Below are 27571 nucleotides of genomic sequence, written 5' to 3'. Positions count from 1 at the left end.
AGCACACTGCTATTTGCTTGGCACTGCTGTTTTGACATATTATCAGAGGGGTTGCCCATAGGGGACACACTACAAAAGACTCAAGTGTTTGGTGTATGATCATACAGCAGTATCTGTTGTGGCACACATGGGAATAGCTGACTATCGCTAGTATCTTAGTTGCATTCACACACTTAGTATGTTTGCACAATGTGGAATATGCCATGTGATTAAGCAGTGGATACTGCCAGCCATTCTGTTTTTGCTGTACCTCTACATAGTGTACTTCTATGTATGTGATACTGACATGTGTTCCCATTTTGCTGTCTTTCAGGAAACATGTATCCAAGATGACATGCACCTTTCATGGATGCCGAGAATGATATTACACTGGAAGGCCTCCAGCAATACCATGAACCCCTACTGTCCAAGGGGAGGCAAAACAGGGAACAGCAGGCAGCATTGTGGGCTGACCTTGTATGTGACATGAATGCCACAGGTCATTAGGGCAGGACATATGAGCAGGTTCAACACCATGCAATGGACAGGATCAGATCAATGCTGCATGTAGAAGACCAGCAGAAGTAGCCAGGGATTGCGGCATCACCGGTGGAGGGCCTGCAGTGGACCAACCACTGTCAGCCACTGAGGAATTCCTGGAAAACCTAGGCACACACAATTCCCAGGCATCCATCACACTGTACATCACGGATGTGGGTACCACAATTTCACCAGCAGAGGAGCATACAGGTAAGCTTAGTTTAATCAGCTTTGCAATACTGTAGCATTCAATGTGTCAGGGTGTACATACTTTGTTGTGGGTGTCAGGGCTTTGTTCTTTAGGGGAAGGTTAACTACAATTTGACTCTCATGTTCAGATTTTGACCAATACAACAATTAACACAGTAGCTACTGTAAATGTGAGATATATGGACGTATTATCTTGTTGTTGTGCAACATGCAGTGGCAGTGACACTACCTCAACCTCAACTTTTCACAGATCTGTCAGGTATCGGGCATGGTCGTGGTTCTGCTCCTGGTAAGCATGACACTGTTTTGTTACAGATGTAAGTTTACAGCACTGTAATCCCTAAAGTGTCATCCCAGGCCTGCTGCCTGGATTGCTGTTGACATGATTGCCAACTGCACAGACATTTTCTAACAGTACACATATTAGAGTCATACCTATGCCATGTAAGTGTGACCACACTGATAGATGTGACAGCATTGTCAGGACACACTGGATCAGTTCACTGATGCAGTGGAAAGATGGTGGGCTGAGACAGATCGCACACTGTCTGTCTTGGAATGCACAGTATCTGTGCTGGAACATCTGGTTGGAGTTGAGCATCAGACTCATGGACATAGGTCAGCAACTCCATCTGCAGTGCACAATCACACTTCCGTAGTGGCAGTACATCCAGCACTACACAGGGGAGTGTGCATTCAACACCATGACATGGCAGGCCATGGGCTCATGGTCCTGGGTGTTCCCATGAAGGACATGGTCCCAGAAGACAGTAGTCACTGTCAGGTATTAGCATCGCTTCTGAAGTTGTGCATGGAGGTGCCAGTGCAACTCCTGGCAGAGTCAGTTTCCTTGTTTAGACCCAGAGATGAACTGTCAGCTCTACCATGCATGGTTCAAAGGTGTCCAAGACGGACACATGTAGGGCTAGCACTAAGCTTGACAGTGTACATGCACACACTCATACACCACTGTCAAATGCAGGTCACCTTACAGACACACACGGCACATTTCCATGGTCCATTTTGCCTGCTTCCCTTCCCGACTCACACGCATGCTGTCAACCTTTTCAGTCAGCCTAGGCCTCGTGCACCCCCCCCCCCCACAACACCCAGTGCAAATGATGATACCTGTGCCTTATCCCTGTCATCCTCATCATAATGCAGGAAAATGAAGCTATGTGTCTCATGCATGGGGTGACTATGTAAATTAAAATGTACTTGTATAATGCAGTGTTGTTTTGTCAGAACACTTGTACTGGTTACTGAATGATACTGTGTGCTGACATCTATAATGAGTAAGCCAAGCATAATTTTGTGTAACTTATGTTGTATGATGTTGTAATGGCTGTATACATATACAGTGATAGGTGTGTCACTGACCAGTTTATGTTTCTGTTTCACAATTCTGTTGGGGACACCTATGGATACACAGTGGCAATACAGCCATAGACATCACAGCACAGGATGAAATCTCAGCACAGAAGAACTATATCTTCAGCAAGGTACAGAACTATATGTGCATGGCTCCATAGGTGCATATGTGTAACAGGCTATCAAGGACAATAGCATCATTCAGCGTACTCATGCATCCCTAATGTGTGAAAAGATCTGATACCCTTGATAAGTGTCAAAAGGGTTTTGGGAGCTAACACATCTACAAGCTGTGCTGATGGAGATGACCCATCTACAAATTTCCTGTGTCCAGTATAGACATTTGTCTGACACCAGTTATGATTGTCTTGTTCTGCATCCCCATAGTGTAACTTGAATATGATGTGTATCACAGCAGATGTGTGCTTCACATGTATGGGGGGCCTGTTACATATAAGGTGCAGCATCTGTGTTACATACCTGTCTCTCCAGCATGTACTATTTACACCACAGTGATGGTGTAGGTGTGTAGAACAGGTAAGACATGTGTTAGTCCTGGATACACAGGACGTACACAGTAGGATATGACACTTCCCTGTATGGCAGCCATGCACATCCCCTCCAAAGCATTTAGAAGACAGACTACACATGTATGGCCTTAACATGGACTCCACAGGACATGTTATTGACAATGTGTATTGTTGTACCATGGAGCCTGTGTGGCTGCTACAGTCATAGGTTCATAGGTTCATAGGTTCATACTAGGCTATCTGCCCTAGGGCATTTATAAGCCTAGCCAGAATGTGTTTGGCTTTCGCCACCCATTTTAAATTAATTTTGCTGTGCCCTTTTTTGAGGTTAGTATACTGTGCCTCTGTCTAACAGTGACACAGTAGTCATACCCAGGGTAAACCTACGATCTCACATCCACTCATCAAGATTCCCCTTGAAGAGAGTCAATGAGGGACTCCGCCTAACCTGGACTGGGATTTTATTCCAGAGTGAAGGGAGCCTCTGGGTTATGAATCTGTCCCTCCAGCATGTCCTATTTATTTCAGTGCTGAGGTTCAAGTCTCTCGAGCGTGTAGCTCGATAGGATTTGGATTTTCTGAGGTGCAGCATGTCCATTAATTCCGGGTTGGACATGGCTTTATACGTCAGGCACAGATCGCCTCTGAACAGGTGGTATGCCACTGAGTAGAGCTGGAGTTTCTTTAACCGGGCAGCATATGGCATCTGTTTGAGCCCTTTGATCCTCTTGGTGAGGTACTTTTGGGGTCTTTCCAGCTGCTGCAGGTGTCTGGTAAGGTACATCCCAAAAGGGGCATTGTACTCAATTATGGGCCTGATGAGGGATGAGTAAAGAGGCACGATGACCTCCCTGATCTAGATGTGAATCCCTTCATGATTAGGTGGGCTATATAAAATGTTTTTCTAACCACTTTGGCCACGTGGTTGTCAAATGAGAGATTGCTATCAACTTGGGTCCCCAGGTCCCTAATTACTTCTTCTGTACTTAATGGATTACCACCTATGTGGTAATTTGTGGGCACTTTGTTTTTGCCAAAGGGGATGACTATACACTTTTTGGCGTTTAGCTTGAGGCCATGGCTCTTGCACCAGTTGTCTGTTTCTATGAGGGCCTTTTGGAGGATGCTTGTGTCGGCTGGAGAGTTGATTATGGCACCCAGTTTGCAGTCATCTGCTAACTTGGTCAGCCACAGTCCTTCCGTGTTGGCCTGTACCTCCGAGAAATATATACTGAACAAGAGAGGTCCCAGGACTGAGCCTTGTGGGATGCCACTTGTAACTGGTTTGGAGTCTGACATGGCTCCAGCAATTCTAACCATGTGGGTTCTGTCCTTGAGCCAGTTTGCAACCCATCTAGTGACATAGGGGTTTATATTTAAGCTGGTGAGCTTATCTATAATGCCAGTGGGTATTGTATCGAAGGCTTTTGCGAGGTCCAGGTAGACTGTGTGGACCACCTTCTCCTCGTCAATGGCCTTGGTGACTGTTTCAAAGAAATCAACCAGGTTTAAGAGGCAGGATCTGCCCTTAACAAAGCCGAACTGGGGAGGATCCAGTGTCTGTAGGTCCCCAATATCTTTATTTATGAGGTCCATGATTATCCTTTCCATAGCTTTGCACACCAAGCTAGTCAGGCTTATGGGGCGATAGTTTCCAGGATCCGTTGAGGCAACACCTTTGTGGAGAGTGACCACAGTTGCTGTACGCCACTCTTTGGGTACATATCCTGTAGTAAGGCTGAGATTGAACAGTAGTTTTATGTTTGGGTTTAGCTCTTCTTGGAGTTCATGTAGGATGCAGCCCGGGACACCGTCTGGTCCCATTGATGCTGTGTTTTTTGCTTTGGAGAGGGCGGCTCTTACCTGAGCATCTGAGATGTCAGGGGGGCAGCACTCTGCTGGGATAGATATTTGCCCTTTTGGTGGGGGGGCGAGAAGTTTGCGCTGAACCTGTCAGCTAGGATGTTGGCAATGTCTGTGGGTTCGGTGTATTTTTTGTCATTTTGGACTAATTCTGAGCATATCTGGGAATTACCACCCAGGTTCCTAACATAACTAAAGAAAGCCTTGTGATTATCCTTAGTGTCCTGTGCAATTTTTCTCTCGAAGCTGGCCTTAGACGATTTTATGAGTGCCCGTAGTTTTTTGCTAATACTGATCAGAGCTGCCTTCCCTTTTTGGAATTTTGCTCTATCATTTAGTAGCTTCCTCCTTCTATTGTATAGCTTGTTTATGGCTGGGGTCCACCAGACAGGACGTCTGCCTTTGGAGGATTGGGTCTTGGTTTTATTTGGGATTGCATGATCCATGCATTCCTGAAGGTGTTCATAGAATGCATTTATAAAGGATTCTGCAGTCTGGGCCATATTTTCCACAGGCCCGGGGGCTTTGAAGGATTCCACCTCAGTTTTGAGGAGTGTGAAATTTGCTTTAGAGAAGTTTTTCACTGTGGTTTTCTGGGCAGGGGGTGGTGTCGGGATGTGAACATCCAGTGAGATTAGTTTATGGTCTGATCTTACCAGTGAGGGATACACTTCTGGTCTAGAGCATAGAGTCCCCATGTTGGTGATGATCAGGTCCAGTATATTTTCCCCTCTTGTGGGAGTGGTAACAAGTTGTTCCATAGCATTTGAGTTTATAAATTCTAGGAACCTTTGGGCTAGGGTATTGGAGCTAGAGTAATGCTCCCAGTCTATGTTTGGGTAGTTGAAGTCGCCCAATATAATGGTGTTTGGAGAGACCTTCATATTTTCCAGTGTTCTCATGAAGGCCGAGTGGGGTTCCTGAGTTAGGGAGGGTGGTCTGTAGCAGGCTATAAACTGGAAGGCAGTTTTACCCACTGTTAGTTGCACATGGATAGTCTCTGATGCTTCCTGCTGTGCCACCAACCTGGAGGTGTGGGTGTCTTTCACGAATATTGATACTCCCCCTCCTTTTGTGGGTCGGTCCAAGTTTTGGGGCCGAAAAGCATGGTATGAGGTACAACCTGGTAGTGCTGGGGTGCTTTCGGGAGCCTTGAACCAGGTTTCTGCTATTGCACAGATATCGATTTTCTCCATGCTAAGGAGAGTTTCGAGTGCGTGCATCTTGTGGTTTAGACTTCTGGCGTTGAGTAGCATTATTCTTAGTTTCTTATCCCTTGTGATACCTATGGAGGTGGGTTTGTCTTTTGAGCCTTGCCTAAAAAAGGCACTATGGGGGTAGCAAGAGCCTTTGCCAATATCCGAAAGCCCAGGGGTGACAGGTACAGGCCGTCCCTAGTGAAGCATCGTGGCTTGTCGAGCATGTCATCCCAGGCTGACAGGCATTGGATCCCCTTTGAATGACACCAATAATTAAGCCAATTGTTGAAATTGATCATCTTGTCTTCATATTGTGGCATCATTCTTGGTGAGGGTAAGATGCTACTCAAGGTCAGGGTCATACCGGCCTGGGCCACATGCTCAGAGAGCTCCTCTATGTCTCTTTTCATGTAGTCCAGGGAGGTACGTCTCAGGTCATTCACACCAGCATGGACAATGACTGAGTCATATTTGTACTTGCCTTGGAGTGACCTGAGTGCTTGTGTTATGTGGCGGATCCTAGCGCCCGACAGGCAGCTCACCGTGACCTTCTTCTTATTCAGTCTGGTGAGCGGGACGTCAGTGTGCCTGATGATAGAGTCACCTATTACAAGTGTATCAGGTGTGTTGTTTAGCCTTAAGGGCTGTGACTATTCGGCACACTGGCTTTGTGAGATATGTGTTGCACATGTTTTGTTTTGGGGTAGCGGTTGCTTGGGTGTCTGCTTTGGAGGTCTCTGCTGCTTAGGCAGATTTTTATTTAGAGCCTCCGAGTATGTTTTTGTGTGTTTATGTGTTTGGTCTGCTGTCGTGGTAGGTCTATGTGAGACTGGAATTGTACTGAGTGTGGTTTCCTTCTCCTCCTGACTGGTTACGCCAGTACTGAGTTGAGAGAGCTTAGCCTCCAGTTTGGCTATATGGATGCATCTCTCACATGTGTTGGAATTTATTGGGAGGAGGTTGTCTGTGTACATGAGGCAGTTGTAACATTGCCTCAAGATTCCCAGATTCACCAGCTGGACCGGAGAGAAGATTGACAACTGACCTTTGGACATGGTAGAATAGTATTGGGAATTCCTTTATAATTGAAAAAAAAAGGGCCAATGGGGAACAAGGTACTTGAGAGGACTTTGTGAGAGTGTAGTGCTTTTAATTTTTTAGTGCTGACTTATATAATTGCTTTAGTGAGCAAGTGCCTTTAGTGAGCAAGTGCCAGGTAACTTAAATGCAATGTGTTACAGGTAACTTAAATGCAAAAACGACAAACAGTAACTTTCTTTTAAGTGAAACAAGGAAATGAGTACAGTAAGCAATGCAGATATCACTAGGGATCCACAGAAGCGCTGAAAAGCTGCGGTTTAGGTGGTATTAGTGTTTCAGGGAAATAACAAGCAAACAAACAACATGCATACAAACAGAGCTAGATTCAGCAGGCCTGGATCTAGTCTATGCTACAGCAAACAAGGTGTACCAATTTCAGTAAGAAACAGTTGAAATATGCAGGCACTATAAGCCTTTAACCAGAAATTCCCAGCTCAGAAGGGCAGAGTCCAGCCTCTCCTCCCACAAGAGTGCAGACCATGAACCTTCTTAATGTAAAATAACTTTCCTGAAGCCCAAGTGCTTAAACCAGAACTAATACACTTTTAGAATAACAGACACTGAGCCCTCAATCATCAGTTCCCAACTTAGAAGGATGTAAGCCACCTGTCCTGCCACCACAATGCAGGCCACAAACCTTCCTAATGTAAAACAACTGGTCTGAAGCCCAAGTGCTTAATCCAAAAGACTTAGAATGATAGCTACACTTTAATCAAGTTACTACCAAGCAGTAATAAATACAATTGAATACTTTGAAGAATGCCTGGATTAGTGCTTAAGTTATACAAACAAAGCTAGATTCAGCAGGACTGGATCTAGTCTACACTACAGCAAACAAGGTGTACCAATTTCAGTAAGAAGCAGTTCAAATATGCAGGCACTATAAGCCTTTAACCAGAAATTCCCAGCTCAGAAGGGCAGAGTCCAGCCTCTCCTCCCACAAGAGTGCAGACCACAAACCCTTTTAATGTAAAATAACTGGCCTGAAGCCCAAGTGCTTAAACCAGAATCAATACACTTTTACATTAACTGACACTGAGCCCTCAATCAGCAGTTAAGATATGCCTGTGTAGTGCCATAGCAAGGGTGCCACTGCACCCAATGATAGGTGTGATGAGTGCCAAATTCAATATAACAATGACTGTCTGGGATTTACATCCCATACCCTTCTGTCTGTGTTCCACAAAACAGAATGGATCTCTACATCTTACCAACTAGTGAAAGTCAAAGGCTACATTACTCTGTGTCCATAAGTCCATGAGTAATGGCTCAATTGTGTGCCATGTGTGAAAAGTACTATATTTTCCAGGGGTGGATAATTTCCTAAAGGATCATATTGTGTAGTCACTGGCATTTACAATTTGTCAGTGGCTCAGACAATAAGGGAATGCGTGTCTCAGGCCATCCTGAATAACTGTTGGGTCTGTGTGGGATTCAGTGACAGCTCCTAGTATGCAATCACCTGCTAATCTAGTCAGTCAAAGGTCACTGACAGTGGCCATGACTGCAGAGAAGGGAATAGCTAGAAGGGGTACACCATTAATAATGCCTGGGGAAATCCACTGGTGACTGACATCATTGTAGTGTAGGTCTCCCAGTGCTATCTTCCCAGATTATGACTTTCAGGCACTTGCCTACCCACCAGATGACACACCACTCTGTAAATAACCTACACAGTTTCCAGCAAGGCCTGCTGGCCTAATATTGTCAAACACCTTGTCAGGCCATGGTAGGTGAAGTGAGTCATATTCCTGTCATCCATTGCATAGTGTAACACTCAATGGGGTCCACCAGTTAAGGTAGGTAGGCATGATCTGGCCTTGAGCAAAACAAACTGTGTTTGGTCCATTGTCAGTAGGTGTACAATAGTGTTACTGTATGTATCCATACTAACTCCTTTCATGGCATTTCATATCACATGACTCAAAGAACTGGGGACAATGCTTGGCACTGCATGCTAGTTGTCCTTTGTGCAACTAAGTACTGCAGTTGCTTCTAGCATGTTCCAAGAAGAATATCATCCAAGGTGTCTGTACAGAGCACAGACAAACAAGTTAGAGAAGTATAATATGTATACCTGTGAAGGTAAGGTGGGGGTTTTACATAAGTATTCTGCAGCTGGACACTACCCAAGCAGCGTGTACTGGAAGGATACAATTACCTTGTGAAGACTATGGAAAGGAGGGGAGTCCAGGGAATTGCTGGTGTCTGACAACTACTAATGCTGGTTTCACCAAAACCACTCTCACATAGGATACCATGCTCCGAGATGTTTTCTGTCATCACACGCAAAACATTACTATGAAGCTGATGATGAGAAGTAGGACACAGCCTGTTTGCTCATCCACATAGCTATCCCACATCATGAAAGGCTCTGTAAGCATCACATACCCTTCTCCAGGTAGATGCCTTGATTAGCAACCTGGGCACTCAGTTGGCTTTTGCATGTATTATGCCTTCTATTCCAGGGTTGGTGGTATGTCACTAGGGAACTGACAAGATGGTGAGTAGAAGCACTGCTGCAGTGTCACAACACAATGTGGAATGTCCAGTGACATAGATGTCAAGGCTTGCTGAAACAAGGAGCACAGCGGCAGTGATCCATCATAGGTGACAATTGTACAGCAAGTCATGCATCCTGCCCTTCAACAGATTATGGTGGACATTTGCATGACATGGCTGTGAGGCCTACTGCAGGACTGGCCACCTTTGGTCAATGTGTGCCCACCTGCCACATGTCCTAGGCATGTCATACTGTACAGTTATGTAACCAAAACATATGTCTGTGTTCCCACAACATGTCACACAACAACCAACGTGCTGCCTGTGCTTGCAAGGCCAATGTAATGTCAGCAAAGTTGAGCAGATCCTCTATGCATGCACAGGCAACCACATCTTCACTGCAAGGAGTGTCTACAAACACTGTATATCAGGCTGTCAAACCCAAGGGTGTGGCAGCATGATCCTAACTTTGCAGGAACGGCTGATGAGATGTGGAAAGTATCTCCACCCCTACTCCTATGACACACAAACACAACATGTGACAGATGTGACTACATTTCAAACCTTGCTCCCATGGTGTCTCCAACAGCAGTCATTACATATTGCAATGAACATTTTGCCAACATGCACAGCTGACATCCTGCACCAACAGCAGTCATTACATATGGCAATGAGCATTTTGCCAACATGCACAGCTGACATACTGCACCACCTACCCACATCACACACACCTGCATGTGTGCAGCTCCTTACCAGACACATTCCCAAACAACAGACACATCAGAAAATCCTGCCTCTGGAGAGCATAGTATACATAATACTGCATTCACTACTCTCTCACTGGTCAAACACCTGAAGCAAAACACATAATGACACATTTTAGTCATAGGTGATTACATTGTGAGAAACATTGATGTCTGTGTCAAGTGGCTACATATGGGAAAGATCACAATTAGCTGTTTGTGGAATGGCACAATACACCATAAAACACACTGCCACAAATCAAAGAATATAATTTAACATACTGTTGACATCATAGTTCCTGCAGGTGTGTACGACTAGGGACATACAGCACCATACTGTATGCAGACACATGAATGAGCTTAGCCAGTCTGTGTCTCTCATGGGTATGTGCATACCTTTCAGCTGTAGGTGACCTTCACCTAGGATGATGGCTCCATACACACAGAAACTGATGGAAGTCAATAATTGCCTTAGTGTGTGGTGTCATTGTAAGGGGATCTACTATTTGTCTGCCTGGGATGTCTTGCTCAACAGACATCACTGCTTCACCAATGATGGTCTTCATCTCTCACCCAAGATTTAGAGTATTGGCAAAGGCTGCTGACACCCACACAATGCATCTTATATTCACTGTCTGTTGGGCAAAGTCTGCAATGCGAACACCATCTTTATGCAACATCATGGTTATACTGCTACATGCTTGGTTATAGCAACACTGAACCCCACACTGTGAAAGGTGTCCCCATCCTGGAATATGCAGACATGCATGCAGTCATGGACATCTGATTCAAGGCTGTGGAAAGCACTACACCCATACCAGAATATATGTCCATCCACATGATCAGACCTCAAAATGACAGTCTGCAAGGTGGTGTATACATTCTCATTAAGGATAGATACACATAAAGATTCTGTGAAACACTGTGATTTCCCAGAGACACTGCAGGTGCCATTCAGTACTGGAAAGGCACATAATCAAGCAATAGTTGGCTACAGGAGCAGCTCCTTGAATCCAGACACCTATTGTGTGTATTTATGCACGTGTGTCCATCTAGCTATATCATTACACTATGATGTGGGGTGCCATTAAGTGACCACCAGCTGTGTTGCTTAGTCATGCTGCAGCTCACTTGCTCAAAGGTTAGTCCACCTCCTTAACTACAATGCCCTGGAGCAGTGCCGTGACATCCCCAGAAGGGGAGCCAAAATATTTCATCAAGTGTTCACTCTCATTAAAACTACCAGCCCTAACTCCCTGTCACAGACAATGCAGACATATATTTCAACAAAGCCATTTATTACCTCCTGTAGGATGGTTAACATAGCTTGACTGCACCTCCTCCCTCAGATAGGACAGGCAAGTATGCAGAGCTCTACACCCATGCATTATGCCAGCAGCATTATAACTGCATGAACTTGGCTATACCTGACAGGAGGAACACAGGCTCCTCATGGTACAGTAAACCTGACTGCTGAACAACTGCCATTAGCAGGCTGTACAATAAGAGGTAGACATTGCTGTGTGACAGTTGAGGTGGGGGTGCCCTCCCTAAAATGAAGGCACAACCTCCTCAGCTAAAAGAAGCACATAGTGTTGTTGTAATGTTGTGAAGACACAGTAAGTGACAAAATTAGCCACCCACACAAAGCAGAACCACAACACACAGTGTAATTACATGTGTAACCTCAAAGGACAGGCCCAGATTATTGGTGAACTCATGCACAATGATGCCACATATAATGGGTCTGTACTCATAGCTAAGCTGTAGTCCCACAGGTTCTGCATCAACTTCACTCCCCTGTCTCCACTATATGTGACACATGACATTCCTACAACCTGTCCCATAACTTCCATATCTACAGAGCAAGTCATAAATAGCCTTTCAATGGAGGATACACAGCATCTATTGGACATGCTAACATCCCAGGCTGCATTCTACATGGGATCTGACAAGGATTACTAACACCACTGGCTCAGTCTGGGGGGTTGTATGTGTTGATGTCCCCTCACCCAGGTCCTTGCAATCATACAAAAACCATTGGCTGCACCCCAGCTGAGTAGGCTACGGCAATTGTTATACCCTTGTACAGAGATGGTGCATCCACTGACCACCAGAACTATAGACCTCTTTGCATATCCATATCTGTATGCCCATAGGGGCAATCATCATGGAGCTGACCAGCACACATATATATAATCTACACAAAGTTGACTGTACACAGTTTGGATGTCAGACAGGGAGGATCATGACTTAAACATGGTGGACATTTCTGAGGTAGCCAACAAGGACCTGGGTGAGGGGACCTCAGAGCATACAACCTCTAGACTGAGCCAAGCCATCTCACAATATCCCCCACTCAGGCATCATTTACAATGCACCCAGTTAGGTACCCACGGTACTGTCATTGTAGGTGTGACTAAGTGGACCATTGATGGCACACATACTCAACATAGGGACATCCGCCTCCAATAGCTGATCTGTAAGCTGCAGTGTTCAACATGGCTCAGTCCTGGGTCCTCTACTGCTTGGAATCCATTTAATCACAATAAAAGAAACTACTGAATGTTTGTGGCTAACAATGTTGGCTGATGCCTGCAAACTTTGAGCACTCATAGAGTCTGAGAGTTATGCCACACATATCTACAGAAGCAGCTCCATGAATCCAGACACCCATTGTGCATATTTATGTACCGTGTTTCTATCAAGATATATCATTACACCATGGTGTGGGGTGGCATTAAGTGACCACCTGATAATCACTTGATGAACAAATGCCTGTTGACATATTAATGGCCATAAAGTCCATACAAATAAACAAGTAGTATCATTTCCCCTCAGTAACACCTATGTATGTGGTATGTAGCAAATCAAATCCATCACAACATGTGATGTACGTACTCAAGGGTGAAAGAACTGGGTACACAGACCTGGCCACACAGGTCTACACCTAATGTGCCTGAGATCACCATGTTGTTTCCCCAGTGGTATGCCAAAAATCATATGTCATAGCTGAGGCACAGTCACTGGTAACTGAACATATTCATAACTTCAATGTACTCTTACCTCAGCATGTCAATATCTAAGTGCAATGATCATTTGGTAATGTACCTTTCCAAGCAGTACTGGCAAACTGCACACAACAGTATGATTTCTCACAAGGTAACTTCATGTCTTCAGTATGTATTCAATGGGGATCGTCTGAAATGAGTGTCACTATTGCCTGTGGCATATTGACTACTCAGAGGTAATCTCTGCCTTGCATATGGGGGAATGTGTGACCCTGCTTGATTGTGAATGCTGCATATATGTAGGTGGCATAGCAGATGGATTAATCACTATAAAGGACATTAGCCTAGTATGTGACATTAGTAATACATGCTGGTGGGAGAGATTTGTCTTTGAAACAGAACCCTGCTTAATGGCACACAAAGAACCTCAGCACATACCATCTGTATGATTGGCTGGGTGACTGCCATTTCACCATAGGGCTTCTGCCTGTGTCCCTCTTGGACTGGGGCAATATATGCTGATCATTTAAATAAGGATATAAAATTGTCTAGGATTGTGAGGGTTGTATGGCCTTTATGCTAGTTAAGTTCAAACATCCTATGGTTCCATAATCTGCTGTAAAATGCTAACAGCCACATACACAAACAGCTACATTGAGGATAGCACCACTTCCAATGACTGCTTATAGGACATGGCACAGCACACACATACTGCAAGTTGGCTGTATGTAGATTAAAACACTTTGTAATGGTACACACTACAGATTGCAGTTCATGATGCAAGAAACACACCTCATGTCTGCTACTACTATCAGTTTCGGACAAATTATGCTTGATGATATCAGCAGGCCTAGTTGTGCTCAGGCATTTGGAGGACCACATCACCTGCTACAAATAAAATACTGCAAAACCCTTCTTCTTTCTAAGTTACTGAGGTGGTTTTATATATATATATATATATATATATATATATATATATATACATGCCATACAGACATACACATACACATCAAGTAGGCTGGAGTGAGATTAGAACCCCTACCTATCTAGTTTTACACACTATAGATCACAGTACTTATCACATGTGCCATGGCTTATGTCTGGTACTATAATAACAGCTGTTAGTCTTAAGGTAGATGACATCATCAGGCCTTGTAGAAGAGGGAAGTTTGGAAGCCAGCAGCAACTTACAGGACCAACAAGTGCATAACCATTGCAGTCTGATAGGCAATGATGGAGTCTCAGTTGTTTTGCAGGATACACACACACACACACACACACACACACACACACACACACACACACACACACACACACACACACACACACTCACCAAGTCACCTGGAGTGAAATTAGAACCCCTACATATATAGTCTTACACACTACAGATCACAATATTTATCGCAAGAGCCACGCCTGATGTCTGTTTTTTATGTAAATGCAGGCAAACTACTTGTGGATTATACAAACTAGACTTGTGATGAACAGCATATGTGGCCTGCAGAGTGATATTGCTTCGTACTGTTATCCGCAACTAGTATCCTAGCAGTCTGATAACTGTTGTTATCCTAGCTATGTGTCTACAGTTACCAGTATGTCCACATGTGGCTGTATGCACTTGGATGGGCAAACTTGTGGGCAGGAACAACGTGTCCTGTCCATGCGTGTGTAGACCACATTATACATTACACCACCTGCTCACCTGTTGCTGTCTATGTGGTGACATCCAGCAGGCACAGGGGTCTCTAGGTAAGTGCAGTATGTACTGTTGACTTTGGATCCTTAGTGCAACATTACAGACGTGTGATAGAACAGCTTTACTCATCATTATTAGGGTATGTAGGACAATACAAACATCCACACACATATTTATGTATAGAACAGGGATGTACATATAATTGTAGCTGTGTGTATGATATGTATTAAACTGGAATGTATGTTATATCTATATCTATCTATATCTATATATATCTATCTATCTATATATATATATATATATATATATATATATATATATATATATATATATATACACATACACACACATACATTATATATATATTTATAGATAGCTACATACATATTGGATGGTGCAGTGGTTAACATTGTCACCTCACAGCAAGAGGTTCTCCAGTTTGATTCTTGGCTGGGGTGCCTTCTGTGCAGAGTTATCTGCATGTCCTCCCTCTGTGTGGGTACTCCCCAGGTGCTCCAGCTTCCTCCCACATTGCAAAGACATGCATCTGGAGCATTTCTCTCTGGGCCTCCGCTGAAAATTGGCTTCTTCCAAGTCAGACTTTCCTGGTAAACAAATGTTAAATAAATAAATAGCTATTTGAAAATACATAGAGATAGATATGCTATGTGTGTGAGAGAGAGAGATAGTGAAAGACAGATATGTCTGTATGTAATAGACATATCTATACATAACAGGTCATTTTATGATGGGGCAATAGAATTGCACTCATTTTAACTAAGTGTATGGACATGCCCAGTAGGACTGTCTGTACTTATAAAGTGACTCCAGCCCACACCTACCTGTACTCCAGTCTGGGATTTTGTGTGTTACAGACAATGACATCTGTCACTGTTTCTGCAGTACTGCACTTCAGTCAAAATGTCCATGGCATTCTCCAGCTATCTGATGTAATTAATATGTGACAGAGGTTCATAATGTTACACCACACACAAACTGACAGTATTTGAAAACACCAACATAATAATACCTCACATGCAAAAGATGTGGATACTTCCAAATGTGAACCATCAACACCATCACCAGTGCTAAATTCCCTAGTCCACTGCACCACAAAACATGCCAGACAGAGAAGAGTCATTCATCACACAATCAACAGCATACATATGTACATTGTTATTCCTATTATGTGAGCAGCTGATAAAACTGTAATTCAAGGCTGACTCTGTCTGATGCAAGAAGTACACAGCCAATACATGGAAATGTACAGGATGTGTGTGGGTGAATATGCTATGCATTGACTCTTAGCCAAAGCCAGGGTGTACTGGACATGCCTCTACATCTGCCTACAGGGACATCATCAGGGGGTTCCTCCTCTGAGTCCGCCTGTGACTGTGGCTGTGGTGACCTAGGCACTGGTGGGGAGATGTGTATCCCTTCCATTTGCTGATTCTGCTGCAGCTGTTTCCACAGGATCATATTGTGTAGCACAGCACATTCTGTGAATATATGTGCACATGTGGCTGTACTGCATGGCTCCACCAGATATATCGAGGCACTAGAACCGTGACTTCAGAAGCCCAAACACAAGCTCTATGATATTCCTAGTTTGCGTGTGTGCCTCATTATGGCATTCTTCCGCAGGTGTATATGCATTTCTGATGGGTGTCATCATCCACAGTTCCAGTGCATAGTTAGCATCTCCCAGTAAATGGCTGTGTGGGATGTCCCCCCTAGCAACATCTGGTACAATTGTGATGCATGCCAGATATGGGAGTTGAGGTAACTGCCAGGGCTGCCAGCACACACATTCATGATAATCCCCTGGGCATTGCACACAACTTGGCAGTTGGAGTAGTACCCCATGCACTTGACATAGATTCTACCCTCCTCACTGGTGGTGCCTTGATGTGTACATGAGTGCAATCTATGGCACCCAGTACTTCAGGGTAGTGTGCTACATGGTAGAAGTACTGCATATTGCTGGCCCTCACCTCACTGGTGAGGGGAAAAGAAATATGCTCAGCTGGCATGTGGTAGCATGGCATCCAGGAACTGGTGGAGTATCCTGGATGCTGATACCTGTGAGACCCCCATCATGTCCCTAGTTGGTCTTTGGAAACTACCTGTTGGTAGTATCCTAAGGGCTACACATACCTTTGTTTCCACTGGGATGGGTTCCCTTCTGTTGGCTCTGGGTCTGAGTTGAGGGCAGCAGAGCTCAGTGACGTCTTGTAGTATGCCCCTGTCCACCCTGTAGTGCACTACAATCTCCAGCTCAAGTAGCTTGTGGAAGGTTACCCTGGGCCTGAACTCTCTTCTCCTTCTGTGCCTAGGCCTATTGTCAGCAGCACCAGCAGCACTAACTTCAGCATGTAGCCCATACAGATGTAGCAGACCTGCAGCAGCCCCTGGCATTATCTTAGTTAAAATTCCCATGTTTCTACTCCAATGGTCCAGAGTATTCGGGAAAAATCAGAATGTACTGTGCATGCATAGTTTATAGAGATCTGCTATAGGTGCAAAATGTGTGATTGGCTAACTATGATGCATTCCACCTGCCTACAATAAAATTAACATCATTTAATGGCCCTAATTTAGTTTAAACAAGGGTCAAAAGTAATTGAATACATTTTATTTTCAGACATGCTCAGCAAGGTGGCACGCCATGCAAAAACGCGGACCAAAGGTAAACAGTGCATATAAGTTTGTGGGCACACACCCCTGAAAAGACATGCTCAGCCAGGTGGCTCACCACGCAAACATGTGCACCTAGGCTGAAATGAGCTTAGAAGTCAATGGACACCCACCCGATGTCAGCTACATCCTCTGTAAACAGTAACATGGGTCTAAGCCTACATGAAGGTGATATGCAGACACAATTACTCCTTTCTCCTATTCAGTAACTCCACCTCATTTGCATAGGTATCCATGCTCACAGTCAGGAAACTACATGCTTCATAGCTCTACCACGTCAGCCGCAACACCAATGCACTATTGTAAGGACTCCATGCAAGGTCCTGTAATACATATCTGTCACATAATATTAATTTTTTTTTTACAAATTTTTTTTCTGCAAATCATGTTTGCACACTGCGGCGTGTCATGCAAACATTCCCAGATTATTAAAAAAATAAATAATTTAACTTATTTCCTTTAATTTTTCCAACATAGAGGATAATACTTTCACTTATATGTGCATGCGGAGTTACATTTATGTCCATATAGCTACAATTTTACAACCCTTTTTGTCTTTCTACACTTCTGTACATGGAATTTTTCCACTTACACTACGGATACTGACACAGAGTCTGCACACCTGCTTATGAGGTGATTTACATGCCACGGACATTTCTGTGTTGGTGAATGCTTCAGCACTGCTCAGCAATGCTTACTGAATCTAAAAATGCTCACAGCCATGTAAACAGTGTGGCGAGATGCCTACACAGAAAAAAAAAACATGTAGGCTTTATTAAATTCCCCTAAACACCGTGTAAAGTATTCATCTGTGCTCACCATACAAGTAAGCCATTTAGGTAACTTGTTTTCTGCACCACCAAGAAAAAGACAACCCCCCTACCCCTTACCACAACCTTTTGCAATGCAGGAAGTTTTGAAAGAATCAATGACTAGTAAAACTGCAGCATGTTTAAAGTGTATCAAAGGTCTTGCCTATCACAGAAAAGTCAAGTGAAACATTTAAAAGGTGCTAATTATTCTAGGAAGGAATACACATGCAAGAATGCACATAGATCTTTCTGTAAAGGAACGCAAGACTTAAACTGTACCACAACACACACACCTTTGAGTGGCTTCCTTTAAACATAGTGGTAATCACAGCATCAACCATACTCAGAAATGGTAAATTAGCAGCCTACTCCAAGTCAAAGCCTACATTATGTAGAGATTAGTGCTGCAAGTCTTGTGAATTGGTGTTAATTCCTAAAGGTCCTGAAAATGATTAAACTCAAACCATGCAAAAGGCAATATGTAATGCATTTTGACTATGGTTAGGAATGCAGTTTGCTTACTTTTATTTTTCATCTAGTAATGGCAGAAAACAATATACAATAATTCAAATTAATTGTACTTAAAATGCAGTGAACTAGAAATGTTGTTAAATCTAATGCACTAGAGTTGGGAGGGTGGCCTAATGGTTAAGGTGTTTGCCTTGCAAGCACAAGGTGTAGGGTTTGAGTCTCACAAGGGATAATTGGCTATGCTTAAAATAGCTCACAAGGGCTGTTAGCTTAGTACTAATCTATGAACCTATGAACCTATGTGCATCATGTGAAATTTGTTTACGTATTTCAATTCTATGAGTTATTCTATAATACTATAATACTAAAACCATGCTGTCCCTCTGCAGATCAACTACCTGCCAATTTTCTACAGCTATCAGCCAAATCCATAGCTTACCCTGTTTCCATTCTGATCAATAGGATGATTACCGAAGGCCACATACCTAGCCTATGGAAAGTCTCTCATATTATCCCTCTCCATAAAGGAGGAAACTCTAATGAGCTCTCCAACTACCGTCCTATTGCCCTTCTCTCCCCTCTAGCAAAGATCATGGAGAAATGTATCCATAGGCAATTACTTGACCACTTAACACAAAATAACTTACTTTCCAGCTGTCAACATGGTTTCAGGCCTTCACACAGTACTACCACTGGCCTCCTTTCCTTTACAGATTATATTAACAAAAATTGTAACCTTAATAACCTATCTTCGGCACTATTCATTGACCTGTCTAAAGCATTTGACATGGTCAATCATCAGATTCTCCTCAACATACTAGAATCACTATCCTTTGATGCACCTTTGATAAAATGGTTCCAGTCCTACCTAGATAAAAGAAAACAGGCAGTTATTTGGCATAAGACTCTTTCTACCCTCCAACCAGTTTCACTGGGTGTCCCTCAAGGGTCTATACTTGGACTTCTCCACTTCTCAATATTTATTAATGATCTTCATCTAGCCATCCCCCAAGCCACATGCATACAATACGCTGATGACTCGACACTTATATGCTCAGCCAAATCCACATCTGAACTACTCTCTCTAACCCAGAAAGTATTTAACACAGTTGAACAATGGTTCACACAACATTGTCTTCTTTTGAACCCCAAAAAAACTAAACTCCTCCTCTTTAATCCAACCCACAAGTCCTCTCCCCTTGATTTCTCAGTTATATCTACTAACGGCACCATCATATCACCTGACACTTCTACCAAACTACTGGGAGTCACCATTGATAACAACTTGAACTTTGACATCCATATCAACAATACAATAAAAACTGTCAACAAAAAACTTGGCTCCCTCTATAGAATTAAATCATACCTTTCTCCCACAGCTAGAACTACTATAGCCCATACTCATCTAATCTCTACCCTCCTTTATGCCTCACCTATTTTTACTAACCTTTCAAAAAATAACCTCAGGAAACTGGAAACTTCCTACAATAATATTGCTAGATTTGCAACAGGTAACCCTTACAGAACCCACCACTGCTTAAATATAAAGCAGCTGGGATGGCTTGAACTACAAAACTTGATTAAATTCCATCAACTAACCATCGCCCATAAAACTCTTTATAATCCGTCCTGCACTCCTAGTCTATCTACCCTCATCACTCCATACACAAATCTGAAATCACTGCTTTCTTCTCACAAAAATCTTTTATACATTTCTAAACCTAACAACAAAGCTGGCGAATCTCTCTTCTCCAATGCTGTTGGAAAAACCTGGAATCTTCTCCCCAGTGACCTCTCCTCTCTTCCCTCTCTACTACTCTTCAAAAATAGACTAAAACCCTTCCTAACACACTGGTTGTGCCCCTGTACTAAACCTGACTAGGCAACTATCTACCTAATTGAACTAAACTCTGCCTAGCCCTCACTACTCAGAAATTAGGACATACTTTATCCCTATAAATTCTATTTTCCTCCCAAACTTCACTATGCAGAATCTCCCTTTACATTTCCTACTAAAAATATAATACAAATAATGTTCTGTGCCTCACCAAAGTCCAGTCAAGCGAAGTAAAAAGAGAAAATCCAAAAAGCACACAAAACTGGACACTGCTGATACCTCAAAACCTCCTTGTTTATTAAAACAACAAACTAAGATGAGCGTTTTCGGGCCACTGCCCTTCATCATTCATTACCTAATGTGAAGTTGGGTAATAGAGGGGGTGATATCAAACAACTAACTGAGTTAGCCGAATCCAGATGGATTATTGAGTTAATGGCACATAGGAGCCCGGGACTCAGTGATGTCATTCCCATGAAGCCCGCCCTTAAGAATAGGCGTTTTTTTTACTGGCTTCCCATTGGATAATATGCATTTTTAAATGTTTAGTTTGTGTGAGATGCTTTGTCTGATGAAGGGCAGTGGCCCGAAAGCGCTCATCTTATGTTTGCTGTTTGTTGTTTTAATAAACAAGGAGGTTTTGAGGTATCAGCAGTGTCCAGTTTTGTGTGCTTTTTGGATCTACTAAAAATATACTTGTTTTTCTTCCTTTTACATTATGTATATACTTATCCTGCCTCCCCTCTAGACCTTAGTCTTTCTATTTATAAATGACCTATAACTGCATACTGTATAGTAGAAGCATTCTGGCACTACAAGATTTCTTGTTTATCCACACAAAATAATATGTTTAACCTGCAATATTGTTTTTCTTTTTATATATAATTAATTCTGATATTTAGTTATCGTTCCTACTATTTTTTTGTGGTTATGTACCTGAAATCTGCTAGTTTAATATGAATATTTTCATTTAGTCTTATTTTGTATATTTATTACTAAACTTTTCATTTATCTGTATTGGAGCTTATCTCCTCGGGCCTCTACTGAAAATGGACATGTATCCAGTTAGACTAGCCCGGTCAACAAATGTAAAATAAATAAATAAATAATTATGAATGTATATTATTGTAAATTACTGTTACAGAAGGCATAAAAATGTAGCAGAAATGCAATATTTCTTTTGTAGGCATTCAACAGCATTTCAAGGCTGAAACTGCTAAGATATTAGATTAATGCTAGTGTAAGTTATTGCATCAGTTCACAGTTTGACAAATCAATACTAAATTTAATCAAAATGATGTATCACAGTAATACATGTCTCACAAAAGAAAGAAGGACAGACATTTTCAAAATGATTAGTAAAGACAAAAATGCATGTGCCACTGAAATTTACCTGGAAGAACACAATCACAAATGTTGCTCCTCTGTTTATCAGATCTACGAGATAACATTCAACTAAATAAAAAAAGTGAAGCATCTGTCCTGGATGCAATGTCTGTTCTTCGAAGTACTCCAATATTAAGGAGTCTCCATCAATCACAAATAATTCAGACTCAACAAAGTCATTGAGTAAACTGGCATATCTGCAAAAAATAAAGTTACAAACATATTAAACAAAGTGTGAGATGCCTTTATTAACATCTGGCTCTAATTAAATATAGAGTTAACTGTGATTTCAAGTAACATTTGTCAGTAAAATACATGATGTCACATTCATGTTTAAAGCATGCTTTATCCAGTTCAGGTTGGTGGGTAGTTTGTCTAACGAGAAAGGAAAGTGATTATGCTGGATAGGAAACATACCTACACAAACAAAAAGGCAACTTAGTGATTACCGGTTAACCTAACTAGAAACTTTTAGATGTGGCAGTAATACAGAGCAAAGCACAAAGACACAGGTAGGGCATACAGCCTAATCAAAAAAAGAAGTTATGCACTTACCATAGCGTTCTATGTGTGCTGTCCATCTCCACCTTTATTCTCACATATGGGTCAGATCCTATTCATCGGATCCATCTTAGCCTTATAAAGAAGCCTGTGGCCTCCAGCTAAGCTCTTGCGCATTCAACCATTTCCAGAATGCACTTCCCCATTACTTCAGATCTTGTTTGTCCAATAAAGTAGCCAGTGGTTACACAGAAAAAAAAGAAAACAGAAATAATACTATTCCCAGTTCTTAAGGAAACATTTCAAAATAACAAGGAGTCCTTTAAGGCCTCATTTTGTATCACCTGTTCTTCCCGAATTCTAGGAAGGGGCTGGTTGGAGGGATGTGAGAATAAAGGCAGAGATAGACAACACACATGCAACATTATGGTAAGTACATTACTTCTTTTTGTGTTGTTGTCAATCTTGCCTTTATTCTCACGTATGGGACAGTGTCCCTAGCAACCTGGATCATGGGTGGCTCATAGGAGAATATTACTCAGAACCATTGATCCAAAAGAAGCTCTACCCCTGGAAACCAAATCCACTTTGTAATGAGTAATAAGAGTATGGGGATTAGACCATGTGGCTGCTACACAAATATTGTATAAGGATTCCCTGACGAAAAAGGCTGAAGAAATAGCTGCAGCATTAGTAGAATGTGCTTTCACTGGTATAGGCAATTGTTTATTTAAGCAATAACCCACGCCTGGGTGTGGGTAATGCTGGATTTACCCACGGATGGTGTGGTTTGGTCACGAGGGAGAAGCTCGAGTGGCCAAACAAAGGCAACCATGGGTAAATCCAGCATTACCCACACCCAGAAGTGGGTTATTGCTATTATACAATGACATTATTTAAGAAAAAAAATACTTACTTTTCTTAAATAATGGCATTGTATAATGCCTCTGTGCTGCCCTTCCGTAGCCATCTGGTATTCTGCGGCAGTTCTGTTGTACTGCACATGCGTATGCTTATGCAGTACATCAGAACTGTGTGTGGAAGCAACAGAGAAAGCAAGATCTCCGTTGTTTTTTACAAAGTGTTTCGCTATGTTAAAGGAGTTTAACATAGCAAGACAGCTTTAAAAAAAGCAACAGAGAATCTCCGTTGCTTTTTTTAAAGCTGTCTCGCTATGTTAAACCCATTTAACACAGGGAGACAGCTTTAAAAAAAGCAACGGAGAATGGGAGATCTCCGTTACTTTTTTTAAAGCTGCCTTGCTATGTTAAACTCCTTTAACATAGCGAGACAGTTTCTAAAAAGCAACGGAGATCTTGCGTTCTCCGTTGCTGGAAAAAAAAAAAAAGACTTACACTAATGGAAAAAGTCCAGGTGACTGGACCTTTTTCCATTAGTATAAGTCTGATTTACAATGTGCACACTGACCAATCAGCATTCACGTTTTGGAATATTAATGGGGGGGGGTCCTTGTATAATTTGGGTTTTATAAATAACAGTGATACAATCAGCAAGCTATTTTGACAAGGTAACTTTGGAGACTGGCAAGCCTTTTCTTGTTTCAAACAACTGATCTGTTTTTCTGAAATTCTTTGTTCTATGTAGGTAAAATGCAAATGTCTGTGAACATCTAATAAGAGTAGCAGATATTCTTCCTTTGTTTTGTAAATTGGGGAAAAGACTGGCAGTTCAATGGATTGACTGAGATTTGTCTCAGAGTCTACTTTGGGCAAAAAGGAAGGGTTAGTTCATAATGAAACTCTGTCTTTATGAAAAAGTAAATAAGGTGACTTTATAGAGAATGCTTGTAATTTAGTAACCCTTCTTGCTGAAGTAACAGCCACCAGAAGAATTGTTTTCCAGGCCAAGAATTTTAAATCACAATTTGCCAAAGGCTCAAAAGGAGAATGAGTCATATGAGATAACACAAAATTCAAATCCCAAGGGGGGAAAGATTTTTGTTAGGTTAATTCAACAACAAGATTCCTTTTAAAAATGTTTTACAAAGCTTATGGGACATGATAGGGGAACCATTCTCTCCTAGATGATAATTAGAAATCGCATCTAATGGAACTCTTATAATAGCTGCAGCAGCTTCTTTGTTAAAACATTTCATTAGAAATTACAGAATGAAGTGCAGTGGAATAGTAAAAGGCTCAACATTCTTTTCCATGGCCCACAGTACAAACCTTTTCCACTTGATTCTGTAAAGTTTGTGTAGAAGATTTATGTAAAGAAAGCAAAATGTGTCTTACTGGAGAAGATAAAAGAGGATGATTGACTATCATTGGAACCAGAGCAGCCATGCTGTCAATTTCAGACTTTTCTCAAGTCCGGAAGAACAATTCCTTGTGGATGTAAAAGCAGATCTGGCACTGGGTCCAGAATCCGTGGATCATCCTGAAGATGAGGCCAAAGAAAGGGGAAATCAAATCTGTCAGAGCCAGTAAGGGGCAATGAGGATGATTGTTCTCTAACATACCTGCTTTCTGTAACACTTTGAGAATCAAGGGAGTTAGAGGATAAGCATATAGAAGTACTGGGGGCCAATCGTGCACCAGTGCATCCCCCAGTGACTCCCCCTGAGGGAGGATTGGGGTAAAGTAGCTGCTGCATTTGTTGTTCATGGGTGATGCAGAGAGATTGTAGCAAGGCTGACCCCATTACTGGAAAATCTATTCTGCAACTTCTTGTTTGAGGGACCACTTGTGAGGCAGCAAGGCTGACCACATTACTGGAAAATCTATTCTGTGACTTCTTGTTTGAGGGACCACTTTTGAAGCATCAGAATTGTCCTGCTGAGCTTGTCCGCTATCACGCTGGATCTCCTCAGAATGTGCTTTGCTATCAGAAAGCAATTTGGAAGATGTCACCCATTGCCAAACTCAGAGGGCTTCCCAACAAAGGGGATAGGATCTTGTTCCTCCCTGTTTGTTGATGCACCAGACTACAGACATGTTGTCTGACTGGACTGCTATTGTTCAGCGAGGAAGAGAGTCTTGAAAGGCTTGCAACAATAGAAGCACTGCTCTCTTCTCTAGAACATTTATTTGCAGATGGGCCTCGTGGGGGGACCAGATGCTTTGGACTGTCCTTCCCAGATAATGCCCCCGCCCACCCTATCTGGGAGGCATCTGTGGTCACCGTGGCCTGAAGCTGATTGATTACAAATGGACGACCTTGACTGACTTGATCAGAATAAATCCACCAATGAAGATCCTTCCTGCATACATCTGTTATCAAGATCTTATGAGACACTGGAAGATGTAGAATGGAACACTGGGTTGACAATAACCATTGCAGAATTTGCATATGAAGGCAGGCTAAAGGTACCAGTAGTAGTGAAGCTGCCATTGTTCCCAAGACTCGAAGTACTAATTTTGCAGTTGCTTTTCTCTTGTGAATAAGAACCTTGATCTGATTTCTCAATGATATAATTCTGTTGGATGGAAGTCTTGCTATCATTTTTCTTGTATCTAAGTGTGCTCCTATGGAAATCAGAATTTGATGGGTTCTAGACCAGATTTCTCAAATTTTGTGGAGATTCCTAGATGAGAGGAACAACTTATAAAATTGTTCTCTTGCCCTTAAGAGTTGATGCCTGGTTGTGCAGTTAGAAGCCAGTTGTCTAGGTATGGAAACACTCGGAATTCTTGATGCCTCAAGTGAGCTGCAACTATTGTCATGTACCTGGTGAACACTCTGGGGGCTGTAGTGAGGCCAAAGGACAGGGCTTGAAACTGGTAATGACTGGCTCCTAGCTGGAAGCACAGATGCTTTCTGGAACGCCTGTCCATTTTTATATGGTAGTATGCATCCTGAAGGTCTATCGAGCACATCCAATCGTCTTTACTTAGAAAAGGAAGAATAGACTGTAGAGTGACCATTCGAAACTTGCTCTTTTTTTTGATGAACTTGTTTAGTTTGCTGAGATACAGTATAGGTCTCTAGTCCCCTGTTTTCTCTGGCACCAAAAAGAATCTTGAGTAAGTTCCAAATCCTCATTGGTCTGAGGGGACATCTTGGATGACTCTTTTGTCTAACTACTTTTTAACTTCTGTAGTTGTTTGATCCCTTTGACCAGGTGACACATCTGGGACTCTTTTGTTTTGAAGAAGGGGATGGGCGAAGGGGATGAAATAACCTCTGGATATTATTTGATGTACCCATCTGGCATTTGTAATGTGAAGCCAGGCCTGTGGGTGCAGAGACAGCTGACCCCCGATTGCTTCCAAAGGTGAGCAATCAAGCCTCCTTTCAGGAGTGCTGAAAGGGCTTGCCAAAGAAGGAATCTGTAGAGCCATGAGGAATCTTGACCAATGGATGGGAGATCGCAGATATACCCCAGGGATTACTTCAGTGTCACTGCTTGACAGAGGCACAGCAAAATGATAGGCATAGTTTTTATTCAAACTAAAGGGGTGGCGAAAGCCACATAACTATGGGCTAGGCTTATAAATGCCCTTGGGCAGATAGCCTAGTTTGAACCTATGAACCTATGAACCTATGATTTTGTGGGGCCTCCCTTGCCGCTAGTGTGGCATCTTCCATTATTGTTCCCTCCTCTGCCTCTGGGGGAACGTTCACCCTGTGTGTCCTGGAAAGACCATTGACACTTTTGGAACTACATCTCTCCGCTACCTTTTTGATCTTTGGGATAAGGTCTTCTCGAAGTGGAAAAACATACTTCTATGGCAGACAATGTCTTGCCTTCCTTTTCACACCTGGTGAGTGTTTCTTTCACTTTGGGCCCAAAATGAGATGAGCCATTGAAGGGGGCATACACAAAGGAGGACTTGAAGGGCTTCGAAAAACCCAAACAGTCACATCTAGGCCTGCCTCCTAATAGATATCTAAACCTGTGGCTCTACTCACTCCACCCACTGCATAAGAAATCAGTCTCATGGAGGAATTAACAACAGAATTTAGAATGCCGAGCTGAGAGGCTAACTTATCTGACACCTCATCAGATACAGCTCCTTGTAGGGTATCTGATAGTTCTTTCAACAAATCCTTTTGCCATCTTGTAAAATGCATCAAATAATTCAGAGAGCGCAAAGTAAAGCCTGCTGAAGAAAAGAAGTGCTTCCCATATCTATCAATCATCCTAGATTCCTTATTA

The 27571-nt window shown here is 42.5% G+C and overlaps 1 protein-coding gene across 1 annotated transcript in view; it reads right to left on the bottom strand.

Moving 5' to 3' along the window:
* The window catches only part of LOC122794924 (probable ATP-dependent RNA helicase DDX60), a 3096781-nt gene that overhangs the window by 2865523 nt on the left and 203687 nt on the right, over positions 1-27571 (bottom strand). Inside the window, exon 3 of the mRNA XM_044063517.1 lies at positions 21956-22145. Coding sequence (XP_043919452.1) covers positions 21956-22145 — 190 coding nt within the window. The remainder of the gene's footprint in view (positions 1-21955; positions 22146-27571) is intronic.

Source organism: Protopterus annectens, chromosome 2.part1 (genome assembly GCF_019279795.1).
Source record: "Protopterus annectens isolate FY-2018-M chromosome 2.part1, PAN1.0, whole genome shotgun sequence".
In the NCBI taxonomy this organism is placed as follows: Eukaryota; Metazoa; Chordata; order Ceratodontiformes; family Protopteridae; genus Protopterus; species Protopterus annectens.
This window is presented reverse-complemented; position numbering and strand designations above follow the sequence as displayed.